The following is a 14,616-nucleotide window of genomic DNA, read 5'->3' on the forward strand; positions in this document are numbered from 1 at the left end:
CCCCAGCCGAACACTCATGGGAGATTCTAGAGTGAGGCATGAGGCAGTGTTTTCCAAAACCATCTGCTAAACACCAAATACCCAAATGCAGAATGACCAAATGATCAACTGAGTTTTCAGAATCTTTGCCGGAGTATGTCTAAGCCACTCTGCTGGCCAGATTCCTAATTAAAACACTTCATATTGGTGTTTCCTCTATTTTGGCAGTCACCTAATGCAGGACAAGTGTAACACTCCATAATGAATGAGAGGAAAAATGTTCTTAAATTGGTCATAGTTTTGGATTTCTACAGGTAAAGAGAGTGTCACAATGTTGTGTTTGGACATACAGTAATAATGTGGTTCAATGCAATGGTTTTGTAAAATGTTCAATGGTTTTGTAAAATGTTCAATGGTTTTGTAAAATGTTCAATTATTTGTTTCTTTGAATTACAGTCTCCTACAGTCTCTCATGAGTGATGCGTCTTTTTACAGACCAAGACAATAAATAAGAAATCAAAGTTCAATGAAAATGTGATACAAAGTGCCAATATCAATACACAGCATGTGTGTGGTTTAATATGTGAATGTTTGGATTATTTATATTGCCAAATATAACGGAAGACACTGAGTTCTCTTCTCTGTTACAAAACAACGTTGCTTTTAAGCTGTTTCGTTAAGCTGTACAAAACCAAAAACATGTACACATACAGGTTTACTAAAGTGTGTCAATAAATAAAAAATACTATTAAAAGACAGGAGTAAAAAAGGCACACACCGTTTTTAGACAAATGGTACAGAAAAAGTAAACCCTTTCTTAATAAATACTTATTTGTCAGTAGTTCATGCATCGTCTCACGCTCCCGTAGCTTTAAAAAAGTCACTTGGTACAAAAGAGAATCCTCGCAGTAGTGTTAAATCCTCAGACTGCCAAACAAACCAACATGCCTGTGATGGTTAGCCCTGATCCAACCGACAGCTAATGTCCAAAACATCTGCAGCATTTTTTTTTCCTGAGAATTCCAACTCAACTGGCTCCAAATGCAAGTGCATCGGAAGAAAGCCATCTTTCTCAAGAGAGGGCTCAGAAAACGCCCCCTGAATGGGCTTCTTTAAAAAGCAATCAACCGCAACATTGCTCTTCCAGCGTGAAAACAAAAACGGTCAAGATTCCCGCCATGACATCAGCTTCTACGTGTCGACCGGTGAGGCGTCTTGGGTGACGATCTCAATATGTGTGGTAGGGTGCTCTGTCTCCTCCTCCCTTGTCTCTGTATCATCAGCCACCTCCTCCTCCTCTTCCTCTTCCTCCTCCTCCTCCTCCTCCTCTAGGCTCTGTTCATCTTTCTCTGTCCCCTCTGAGTCCTCCTCCTCAAGCGGGAGCTCAAACTGGAACTTGTCAGCACCAGGGCCCCCACCATGGCCTTCCTTGTCAGGCTGGTAGAAGGGTGGAGACGGGCTCTGAGGAACCATGCTCTGGTACCAGTTCCGGTTATCCTCCAGGGTGTCAAGGATGTCCTGTGCGTCTGGATGCACCAGGTCAGCCCATGTCTCCCACAGCGGGTGTACAATATAGTCGATAAAACCCACCTACAGAGAAAGGAAGACAGACCACCAGGTCAATGTCGCTTTCTTGCTTAACATCTAATGACACAGTACTTCATGCTGAACAGTACTGACCACTAAATTTGTTCTCTGAACCACTGGAGACAAAGTCATTCTCTGTCAGGAGCCAAGCTGCCTAATTGGCCATGACTGTGTGAGTGCGGTCTGGATTCCACTGATACTGACCTGTGATTTCTCTACAGAGGCTGTGTGTTTGTCACACATTGGGCTGATTTCCATGCCTCTCTCTCTCTCCCGGTCACCCTGATGGAAAAACTCATCCATGATGCGGTCTGTCCACTGGCGGTACAGCTCCAAAGGTTTGGTGGGATTACTGAGGTCAGCACAGTGCACCATATTACGCAGGACCTGCAGACAAACACAGCTCACATTCAGCTCACAGTTCATCTGATTAGATCTCACCTTGGTTCAACTCAGTCCTCCGTTTAAAGTGAACTGAATTTTTTTCAAATTGGTTCTAATGAAATTGAGAGAATACTGAAAGGTAATTATAATCTAGACTTGTTCAAATTTAATCACTGTTCATCCAAATTAAATTTCCCGAACTGTAAAACAGTTCACATCAGAACTGGTGAGAAAGCCATAGGAGAAAGACTGTGAATCTGAGAGACATTGGTCACAGTGTGCAGTTTCTGTAATAGTCCAGCCTGGAGCAGCCTTTCATTCATCACTGATTCATCTCATTAAGAGAGTGTGATCGCACACACTCACACACACTCATACACACTCTCGGATGACGGAAAAGAAGCCACACCTGTATCCGGTCAGTGTAGTTGTCCAGGAGCAGTACCCCTGAGCTGGTCACTTTCTTTGTCTCCACCATCGTCTTAAGATCAGCCAGTAAACTCATGTGTTTGGACATGTCTGTGGCCAGTACCTGGAAACAACAGCCCTTTCAGTGAGTCGCGTCCACTGTCATATGATAGTATGTTCCAGAACTTTCACTCGGTTGGAGGAGTGAAAGGAAAAGGTATATTATGAATCTCACCATATCGATAACCATCTTTCTGAGGGACTGTCGTTGTTTCTTGGTCAGGTTCTGGAAGATATCGCAGTTTTCCTCCTGCAGGAGCTTAAAACCCACAGCCAGGTGGTGGTTCTCCAGGACTGACTCGTCGTTATACATGAGGGCCAACTCCGAATCTGCAGCAGAGAGAGAAGGCAAACTGTGCTCAGGATCAAAGGTGTGTGGATAAAACTGTTAGCACATGGTTAAGACTATGGCAGGACAGAGTAGATCACATGCCAAAGGAAGAGACTCACTGGTGTTGATGAGGAACTGGTTAGAAACACCTGGATGATCCACGTCATGGATGGCTGCAGCAAAAATGGCAGCCAGTATCTCAAGATCTGTGAAAACCGCCTGAGGGGGCAGACGGTAAGAGAGAAATGAAAATTTACAGAGGAGCATCAAACCCTGACCTGCTGTAGCCCACTGGAGTCTCATTAAGAAATAACGAACAGCAGTGGAGGACACACAGCTGCCTCTGAAGGTCTTGCCTCTTACAATATGATGTTTGAAGTTTGTTGCTGATTATATGAGGAAATCCAGCAGGTCTGTCATTCGAACACTATGATTTGTGTTTAACTGATGGGGTTATTGCAGGACAATCAGTCGATAAATTGTGAAATGAAGAGAAAAGAAAAAGCGTGAGGACAGTAAAGAAGAGATGATCACAGATGTTCGAGAGGAGGAGGAAGGTGTAGTCCTTACGTCCAGAGCAGGTGTGGACAGGAGGATGTGGGTAGACTGGGCCACGTCCGCAGCGTGCAGGCTGTTGTGATACGCCACGTCAGAGTGATAGTGGTCCTCCAGCGTCATCATGTACGCCACAAACGCGTCCGCCGGGATCCTGAACGTCTTCAGCAAGTCTCGCTCCTGACGCCAGACAAGGGATCAAACAGGAGCAATTACAATTACTGTTAAAAAAGACCTGCAAATGTCTTCTCTTCTACCACTCATCTACTGTTAAAAAAGACCTGCAAATGTCTTCTCTTCTACCACTCATCTACTGTTAAAAAAGACCTGCAAATGTCTTCTCTTCTACCACTCATCTACTGTTAAAAAAGACCTGCAAATGTCTTCTCTTATACCACTCATCTACAGTTAAAAAGGAGGAATATTTACCAGCAGACAGTGGACTCACCTGAAAGATTGCGTACATGATGCAGGTGAGAGGCCTGTTGTTTGAGAACTCTGAAACACTGAAAATATTCAGGCCCCATTTGTTCAGGTCTTCTAGTTCCTGAGGAGAGGGAACACATAAAAAGAGATGAAGTTCAAGTCAGCAATCCTCTCATCACAGTCACACCAGGGCCAGAGGTGAGACATCTGTGTGTACCTTGGCTAGCAGGTCCTCCTTGTCAGTTTTGACGGCGAACCTAGCGATGCTGCAGCTGGACAAGCTGGGTCCGTGGGACACCTTCTTCACCCCACTGATCTGAGTCATCAGCTGGTGCTTCTTCCTCTTCTCACGAGCTTTGGGAACAGGGGATGGGATCTCCACCTCATTCTGTTTGTCTGTGAGAGAGATGGGGGACGGCAGTTAATTCCCCTGTGAACAGACTGACTGAGAGCCAGATACCGGAGACTGTCGTCATCTCACGGCTGCCTACAGATAAAGATGTGCAGATCAATTTGAAAAGGAGACCATGGAAAATCTCACTAAAGCCTAATTAATTCATTTCTTTCAAAGCAAGTGTAAACCTGTTTGAATCCAGGATAACCAAACTATAGACCATCTATAACTAAATGGCATTTTCTATACTGTGTGAAGGCATGAGGCATTGTCATTGAGTTCTCATGTGTTTTGGACTTCTATCTCTTTTCTTCATTTCTGCTCTCTTTCTCTTTTCCCCCGTGCTGCCTCTCTGTCACTTTGTGCTCTCTCGCCCCCTTCAACACCACCGTCCTGTCCCTCTCAGTGGGGCTGCTGTTAAACTGTGGCCTTTCAGGCCATCGTTGCCACTGCAGGAGAGAAGAGCCCACGCTCTGACAACCAACCGTCTATCTCTCTGTTATCTGAATTATGCTGTTTAAAAAATGAGCTGTTCAAAAAAATCATTAACAATTCATTTTAACTCTCTTAAAGGTACTGACATCCCCAGTCTGCTCTGTGCTCTGTGTCTAAGATGAGATCCAGCACAGAATCAGCGTGCTCAGACACATGCTGAGGAGGAATGCACAGAAACAAAAGCTCTCTCACCAGCTTGCTCTGCACCACTCTGGTATTTTTCCTCTTACCCAATTAAATTCACTCTGTGTGTGTGTGTGTGTGTGTGTGTGTGAGAGAGAGAGAGAGAGAGAGAGAAAGGAAAAGCTCCAGCAGAAGGATGACTCACAGGTTCAGCTAGGATCTTCCATAGGGGGGGTTCCACCACTTATGTGTCTACCGCAGAATCCCATCTCTGCACTTGTTCTGTCTCTCTCTCTCTCTCTGCTCTTTTGTACGCCCCCACTGCCTTCCCTGTCTCTCTTCCCTCTTCTGTGGGCTTATGCAGAGGGGAAATCTCTCAATCCAGAAATAACTGGAAGCTGTTTGTGAAATATGCTGCTAATATTCAGCTTTTCCTTATGTAACTGTTGACATGTCCATCTATCAACTGGTGTCTTCATCTCCCTTCCATTCTTCCTCCAAGCAGCAGCGTCTGCTCCTTCCAGAACTTTCTATTCTCCCTAAGTGTGTGTCTGTGTGTGTGTGTATGTGTGTGTGTGTGTGCGTGTGCATGTGCGTGCGTGTGTGTGTGCGTAATTACCTAAGAAGGTGTTGGAGATGAACTCTGAAACCTGGTTTCCAGAACGACTCATCTCTGAAAGGTGTGTGAGCTCCCGGTTCAACATTCTTTTAAACTGGAACGAGAGAAAGAGAGAGATTAATGTCCAGTCCAGACCTGCCGCAGTGAAGGGGATGCACAACCTCAGCCAACCCTGCCATTTTCACTGCACTCAGTAATCGCCTTCACTCAGGTCACCCTCCCACCGTCCACCCAGGCCGAATTTCAGAGAAATCTCACATTTCTTCCCAAACACAAAAAAGAATATCAAGCCTAAGCCCTATCTCCACACAGAATCGGACAGAAGCCATGCAGAATCCATGTGCATGTTCTGTTTGTGCTGTGTGTGTGTCTCTGATTCTGAGGCAAAGCGCACAGTTCTCCACATTAAGGGTCATAATCGGCAGTAAATTACCCAGCGCAGTGAGGTCTGCATATACACACTATATGAAAAGTACAGCACCATGACAATGATAAAAATGAATATGAAATTAAACATGTCACAGAAATAAAGTCTCGTCAGCCATGAGCCAATATCTTATCATATTAGATGAAAAGAATGAATAAAATAACATATCAATAAAACATAATGAGAAAAACACAAATGTACATGATCTGACTTCGATCTTCTACAATATAAGTACAAACAAAAAAAATGGATTTCCAAAATGGAGGATTGTGTGGAGGACAAAACTGCAGCCACATTCCTGCGCAGCCAGTGCAAATGCACAGACCAGAACCAGTACTTTCTTAGTTTACCCTGACCCAAACCAGTACTTTCTTAGTTTACCCTGACCCAAACCAGTAGCTTCTTAGTTTACCCTGACCCAAACCAGTAGCTTCTTAGTTTACCCTGAGCCAAACCAGCAAAATAAACACATTTTATCTAGACCAATACAGCTAAATGAACAAATTTGACCCAGACCCAAAAGCAGACAAATGAGAGCCGAAGGCGGCGAGCAGACCTGGCCACAGACTACACACGTTCTCTCTCTCAATAAACACCTTACACACCTTTATGTAACTCCACGACACTGACAGAAGGTAGTTTGCCTCAGGCATTTTGTGTCCCGTGTAACAGGAGAGATCAGCAGTAACACACTCCTTTCCAAAAAAGAGCCGATAGAGAGAGGCAGATGAACGGTTTCCCTTCTTCTCTCCTCTCCTCTTCTTGGGTTAGTGCTGAGGGAACGGAGCGGTCTCCATGCCCGTGCAGGGACCTGGGGTTATGCAGTGAGCTCTCTGGCCAGGAGAGGAGCACCAGTCCTGGGCAAAAGGATCCAGAGAGCTGGGCTATCGCTCGAATGGAGGCTGCTGCAAGTGCCAGTGGATTACAGTGGAGATGGACAGAGGAGGGAGGGAGGGAGGAAGAAAAAGAGGGATGCTCATCTGGCTGGAGGGGGGCTTCCTCCTCCGGATTAGCAATGCTCCACTGCTGCAGCACGCTCCCTCTCTCTCTCTCTCTCTCTACCTCTCTCTCCCTCTGTCTCTCCCTCTGTCTCTCTCTCTCTACCTCTGTCTCTCTCTCCCTCTCTCTCCCTCTCTCTAGTCTGTCAGCTCCACCATGCAGCAGATGAGATCTGACAGAGAAAAGGATGGGGAGGGGGGAGCCTCCTGCTTAGATATGCACAGAATAAGAGAAAGAGGAATTTCCCTCTTTTCCACAGCCTCCTCTCTGGACATACTGCATTTTTCCAAAGGTGGGCTTGTTTTTGGCAAAAGACACTTCTATTTCAAGTGTGACTCGTTAGGAGGGGCCTTCCTTTGAAATTCAGATTAAATGACATCACTGTATTAGTTAGGCTCCGGATAGACCAAAAGACAGTTGTCCACTGTCTCTGTCATTGTGGTCTGCTGTCTCAGCTCAAGCCCCTTCATCACCTCTGGACACTCATATGGAGGACTACCACAGCAGCGCAGTCAGAATTCCTGCACTATTTTTACCCTCGGCGCGACGCGCGCTTTGGCGACAGTGAAAAACAGGGACAGAGGAAATGGATAATTGCCTCTTCTCCTCTGTTTTCTGTGACATCAGCCTGCCCCTCCCTCTGCCTTTCTCTCCATACCCTTGCACCACCAATTGCAACATCATCCTAACGCCATAGCAACAGCGTCACATGACCCGCACTGCTGTTTTTGAGAGATTCCCCTCCCTCATCCCTGAGCACAGCCGCCACTCTGCTCCACAGTGGGCTTAGGGAAAGGGGAAACCCCCAGTGTGACACGGCTACAGCCCCACACAATGGCCATCACAACCCTCTACTGCCTCACACACACAATCACAACCCTCTACTGCCTCACACACACAATCACAACCCTCTACTGCCTCACACACACCATCACAACTCTCTACTGCCTCACACACACCATCACAACTCTCTACTGTCTCACACACCATCACAACCCTCTACTGCCTCACACACACCATCACAACTCTCTACTGTCTCACACACCATCACAACTCTCTACTGTCTCACACACCATCACAACTCTCTACTGTCTCACACACCATCACAACCCTCTACTGCCTCACACACACCATCACAACTCTCTACTGTCTCACACACCATCACAACTCTCTACTGTCTCACACACCATCACAACTCTCTACTGCCTCACACACCATCACAACCCTCGACTGTCTCACACACCATCACAACTCTCTACTGTCTCACACACACAATCACGACCCTCTACTGCCTCACACACACCATCACAACTCTCTACTGTCTCACACACACAATCACGACCCTCTACTGCCTCACACACCATCACAACCCTCTACTGCCTCACACACACAATCACAACCCTCTACTGTCTCACACACACAATCACAACTCTCTACTGTCTCACACACCATCACAACCCTCTACTGCCTCACACACACAATCACGACCCTCTACTGCCTCACACACACAATCACAACCCTCTACTGCCTCACACACACAATCACAACTCTCTACTGTCTCACACACACAATCACGACCCTCTACTGTCTCACACACCATCACAACCCTCTACTGCCTCACACACACAATCACGACCCTCTACTGTCTCATACAGACAATCACAACCCTCTACTGCCTCACACACACAATCACGACCCTCTACTGCCTCACACACACAATCACGACCCTCTACTGTCTCATACAGACAATCACAACCCTCTACTGCCTCACACACACCATCACGACCCTCTACTGCCTCACACACACAATCACAACCCTCTACTGTCTCACACACCATCACAACTCTCTACTGTCTCACACACACAATCACAACCCTCTACTGTCTCACACACACAATCACAACCCTCTACTGTCTCACACACCATCACAACCCTCTACTGCCTCACACACACAATCACGACCCTCTACTGCCTCACACACACAATCACAACCCTCTACTGCCTCACACACACCATCACAACCCTCTACTGTCTCACACACACAATCACAACCCTCTACTGCCTCACACACACAATCACGACCCTCTACTGCCTCACACACACAATCACAACTCTCTACTGTCTCACACACACAATCACAACCCTCTACTGTCTCACACACACAATCACGACCCTCTACTGCCTCACACACACCATCACAACTCTCTACTGTCTCACACACCATCACAACCCTCTACTGCCTCACACACACAATCACGACCCTCTACTGCCTCACACACACAATCACAACTCTCTACTGTCTCACACACCATCACAACCCTCTACTGCCTCACACACACCATCACAACTCTCTACTGTCTCACACACCATCACAACTCTCTACTGTCTCACACACACAATCACGACCCTCTACTGTCTCACACACACAATCACGACCCTCTACTGTCTCACACACACAATCACAACCCTCTACTGTCTCACACACACCATCACAACTCTCTACTGTCTCACACACACAATCACAACCCTCTACTGTCTCACACACACAATCACAACCCTCTACTGTCTCACACACACAATCACGACCCTCTACTGTCTCACACACACAATCACGACCCTCTACTGCCTCACACACACAATCACGACCCTCTACTGTCTCACACACCATCACAACCCTCTACTGCCTCACACACACAATCACAACTCTCTACTGTCTCACACACACCATCACAACTCTCTACTGTCTCACACACACAATCACAACTCTCTACTGTATCACACACCATCACAACCCTCTACTGCCTCACACACACAATCACAACCCTCTACTGTCTCACACACACAATCACGACCCTCTACTGCCTCACACACACAATCACAACTCTCTACTGTCTCACACACACAATCACAACCCTCTACTGTCTCACACACACAATCACGACCCTCTACTGTCTCACACACCATCACAACCCTCTACTGCCTCACACACACAATCACAACCCTCTACTGTCTCACACACACAATCACAACTCTCTACTGTCTCACACACACAATCACAACCCTCTACTGCCTCACACACACAATCACGACCCTCTACTGCCTCACACACACAATCACGACCCTCTACTGCCTCACACACACAATCACGACCCTCTACTGCCTCACACACACAATCACAACTCTCTACTGTCTCACACACACAATCACAACCCTCTACTGCCTCACACACACAATCACGACCCTCTACTGCCTCACACACACAATCACGACCCTCTACTGCCTCACACACACAATCACAACTCTCTACTGTCTCACACACACAATCACAACCCTCTACTGTCTCACACACACAATCACGACCCTCTACTGCCTCACACACACAATCACAACTCTCTACTGTCTCACACACACAATCACGACCCTCTACTGTCTCATACAGACAATCACAACTCTCTACTGTCTCACACACAATCACAACCCTCTACTGTCTCACACACACAATCACGACCCTCTACTGTCTCACACACAACAATCACAACTCTCTACTGTCTCACACACCATCACAACCCTCTACTGCCTCACACACACAATCACGACCCTCTACTGCCTCACACACACAATCACGACCCTCTACTGTCTCATACAGACAATCACAACTCTCTACTGTCTCACACACACAATCACAACCCTCTACTGCCTCACACACACAATCACGACCCTCTACTGTCTCACACACAACAATCACAACTCTCTACTGTCTCACACACAATCACAACCCTCTACTGCCTCACACACACAATCACAACCCTCTACTGTCTCACACAATCACAACTCTCTACTGTCTCACACACCATCACAACCCTCTACTGTCTCACACAATCACAACCCTCTACTGTCTCACACACAATCACAACCCTCTACTGTCTCACACACACAATCACAACCCTCTACTGCCTCACACAATCACAACTCTCTACTGTCTCACACACACAATCACAACCCTCTACTGTCTCACACACAATCACAACCCTCTACTGTCTCACACAATCACAACCCTCTACTGTCTCACACACACAATCACAACCCTCTACTGTCTCACGCACAATCACAACTCTCTACTGTCTCACACACAATCACAACTCTCTACTGTCTCACACACAATCACAACTCTCTACTGTCTCACACACACAATCACAACCCTCTACTGTCTCACACACAATCACAACCCTCTACTGTCTCACACACACAATCACAACCCTCTACTGTCTCACACACAACAATCACAACCCTCTACTGTCTCACACACAACAATCACAACCCTCTACTGTCTCACACAATCACAACTCTCTACTGTCTCACACACAATCACAACTCTCTACTGTCTCACACACACAATCACAACCCTCTACTGTCTCACACACACAATCACAACCCTCTACTGTCTCACACACAACAATCACAACTCTCTACTGTCTCACACAATCACAACTCTCTACTGTCTCACACACCATCACAGCTCTCTACTGTCTCACACACACAATCACAACCCTCTACTGTCTCACACACACAATCACAACTCTCTACTGTCTCACACAATCACAAGAGTGGGGGAGGGGGTTGCTTTGCATGACTCGGGAGGGACTCAGCCAGGCATTTCTCCAAAAAATATGGATGTTCTCACATTACACATTATGTTTTATTTTAAGTATTCGGATAAGTTGCAACTATTTTCCAAGCAACGTAAGTGCAGGTCATGTTCATGTAAGCGATTATGCACGTACCATAGGCGTTTTCATTAATGTGATCTTTTATGTCGGCATTTCCACAATGCGCAACTGAAAATTTACTCCTGTGGTGTGTGCAGAACGCAGCTTTTCTGTTGCCGGCTACTTCACAAAGAAATGGGTAAGCCTTCTGGAGGTCTTTAGTCAAGACCAACTTTCTCTTCGGCATGATGCTAACTGTTAGCGTAATGACAGACAGAGACGCAAGCGTCTTAACATCAACCTTGACAATCAGGGTTGAATTCAGACGAGCAGTGTATTGTTTATGTTTTTCAATTGGGTCAGGTAATAATGAGTGGGGAGAAGAACATGGTAAACGTCTGTGTAAGCGCTGTAAACAAGTATATTATTATTATTATTATTATTATTATTATTATTATCATTATTTTAATTGTGGTGAAACCTGGGACAATTTGGTAGTGAATGTCGAAATCCGGGCCATTTTAGTGTTTCACAGATATTTGTCGGGTCACGGAACACCCAGCTTGAAATCGGGACAATCCCTGACAAATCAGGACAATCCCTGACAAACCAGGACGTCTGGTCACCGTATGTGTTATGTTACTGGTAAACAGTAGAACAGAAATCAAGTATAATTATAGTACAAGAATGTGCTGACAAAATGTGTTTTGCAGTTCATCTTTACTGATAGCCTATATTTAGCAAATAAAAACCCAAAAACCTTAATATCCTAATCCCAAAACTGAAAACAGAACACCTACCCAACTAACAAATAACTGAATAGTCGAATATTCAGGTCCAGCCCTACCTAATTCTAACCTGAACCCTAAAACCTAGTCTTAACCCTCAAACAGCCCTTTGAAGAAGTGAGGACCAGCCTAAATGTCCTCACTTTCCCAAAATGTCCTCACTCCCAAGGTCTAGAGCGGTCCTCACAAGGATAGCTGCACAAGTACACACACACACACACACACACACACACACTACAATAGGCTGTTTTTTATTTTATATTTTCTTTGCTATTTATTTGTACCAACACTACCAATAGCCTTTTTCATACAATCCCATTCTCTGTCCTCCATCAGGAATTTATACTTTATACACAAAGGTGGGTGATGCTGTATCAATCTACTCTGTGCTTAAGGATTGTTAGCATTACTGCTGTCCTCCACTAGTGGGCAGTATAGAATTGGAGAAATTTCATGATTTCAGTCAAAAATCACACAATATACGTTCTCTTCTGAAAGCGAAAAGCCTGCTAACCCAGAAGGACAGGCTTTTGTTTGTTTGTTTATTTTTTTAAAAACAAGGGTTAAGGCTGATGTGAGTGTTTTTTTCTTTCTGACCTGTTAATATTGCTTGAACAATATTAGTATCAGAATTAAATGACCGAATAACTAAACAACACGAGGAGAGTTTTTCCCACCGGCCTTTCATCATTTCTTTTGTTATCCAATTTCATCTTGAGGGAGGAGAGCTATTCTGGAATAAAGTTTAAAAAAAAAAAAAAATCAAACACAAACACTGGGGAAAAGGGTTGTCTGTAATGAATGTCAGTGCCTGCATGTGTTTCTGGGTTTAACGGAATGTCCCATGTTTGCTCAAGTCATTACTGCAATGCCAGTAAATCAGAATCGTTTGTTAGTATTTGACAAATATCATGACGCACTTTTAGAGGATGACAAACCGGTTTGAGGATAATCAACCTCTGACATAATGGGCTTCTTGAAAAAAGCATGCGTGTATGCGCGCGTGTGTGGTGTGTGTGTGTGTGTGTGTGTGTGAGTTCACAATGAGACACTGTAGCCCTAGGCACTAAGTGTGACCGATTTCCCCTAAATGATTCAGTGGTAGGTGTCGTTTTGAAACAGGAAACAGCATACGTAATAAGTGACTTTACTAGAGAAGTTACGTTAGCATGGTCAGAATCAAAGCTTTCTTTCACTTTCAGAACTGCCAACTTTCCACACATAAAAGGACAGAATTTGTCCTTTTTTCAGCAAAATAAACATGGAAGAACCATCACAATATTCAATATTATACTTAGCACATGGAGTGCTCTGTTAAATAAAACTTGAAACTTGAAACTGTGTAATTGGAGAAATGGCTACAATCTGATAAGACTGTAGCCAGTGTTACTGATATGGTTTGGACACATCAGTTCTAAAAGACGTTTTGTGATGAATGCTGTACACATAGACTATTCAGTTAGTGAGCACTGCAGAGCATACTGTCTGTACAGCTGTCCATCAGTCTCAGAGAACATTACACATGGCTTTCTGTGTTTCTCTGCTCAGGATAGACACCACTGTGACAAGCCTGAGAGAATTTTTACCACCACATAGCAAATTAAAATCCAACTTTAGTGTCAGGAAATTCACAAAACAAAAACCTTTACCATACAACCCAAAACCCAAGAATGCAATGCAAAACCCAACCGCTCTATATAACACCCTAACTTTACATTACGGGGCAATGCAAAACCCAACTTTATAGAGAAACTCATTTATCTCAGACTATCTGAAAAATAATCAAAACAGCCTAGTAGCAACCATGTAAAATATGTAGTGCATTTCTTAATACCACTCATTTTTTCCGTACATCACAAAAATAGTAAGTATGGCAGTAAATATGAACGATCAGTGCAGTTACATGTAAATAGAACCCTCTGATCGAAACCACTTTGGTAAAGCACTAAGATGTCACAGTACAGTAAACCAATCACATGCCACACTCTCCATGCATGAAATGAAAACTTTTATAACTGACACCTGAGCAGAAAAAAAACAAGACACAAAACTTCAGCTCACCTTTCTCCAGCAGTTAGCTTTCCCTATTTTACGCTGTTCTTTCTTCTCAAGGCAGCAAGCGCCCATATTGAGGCTCCTGTAAATCTCTGGTAATGTAGTTGAGTATGTATTTTTGCGTCCGGCAGGTCTAAGAAGATATCTTTGTGTCAGCCAGAGTGTGTGAGCTGAACTTATTCAGTGGTGAAACTTTGAGCTTTGTGGGCTCTCTGCCCTCATATGGGGGTGTTACAGAGTACACAGAGCCCTGCCTGCTAGCTCCTCCCCCACTGACTCT

At 45.0% G+C, this 14,616-nt stretch overlaps 1 protein-coding gene across 5 annotated transcripts in view; it reads right to left on the reverse strand.

Annotated features, from left to right (window-relative positions):
• Nucleotides 1–524: 524 nt before the first annotated feature.
• Nucleotides 525–14,616, reverse strand: part of pde4ba (phosphodiesterase 4B, cAMP-specific a) — a 108,197-nt gene continuing 94,105 nt past the window's right edge. For 2 of the 5 annotated variants that reach the window (XM_030792027.1, XM_030792028.1), the window contains 9 exons: nt 5,362–5,455; nt 3,948–4,126; nt 3,753–3,851; nt 3,320–3,484; nt 2,869–2,968; nt 2,594–2,748; nt 2,360–2,482; nt 1,771–1,953; nt 525–1,569 (listed from right to left, as the gene is read on the reverse strand). In XM_030792027.1, the coding sequence (XP_030647887.1) occupies nt 1,171–1,569; nt 1,771–1,953; nt 2,360–2,482; nt 2,594–2,748; nt 2,869–2,968; nt 3,320–3,484; nt 3,753–3,851; nt 3,948–4,126; nt 5,362–5,455 (1,497 nt within the window). In that variant the 3' untranslated portion in view covers nt 525–1,170. Of the gene's footprint in view, nt 1,570–1,770; nt 1,954–2,359; nt 2,483–2,593; nt 2,749–2,868; nt 2,969–3,319; nt 3,485–3,752; nt 3,852–3,947; nt 4,127–5,361; nt 5,456–6,393; nt 6,732–14,342; nt 14,545–14,616 lie in introns of those variants that run through there. The other 3 variants (XM_030792030.1, XM_030792031.1, XM_030792029.1) reach the window with 3 other exon arrangements.

Source organism: Chanos chanos, chromosome 14 (assembly GCF_902362185.1).
Source record: "Chanos chanos chromosome 14, fChaCha1.1, whole genome shotgun sequence".
Lineage (NCBI taxonomy): Eukaryota > Metazoa > Chordata > Actinopteri > Gonorynchiformes > Chanidae > Chanos > Chanos chanos.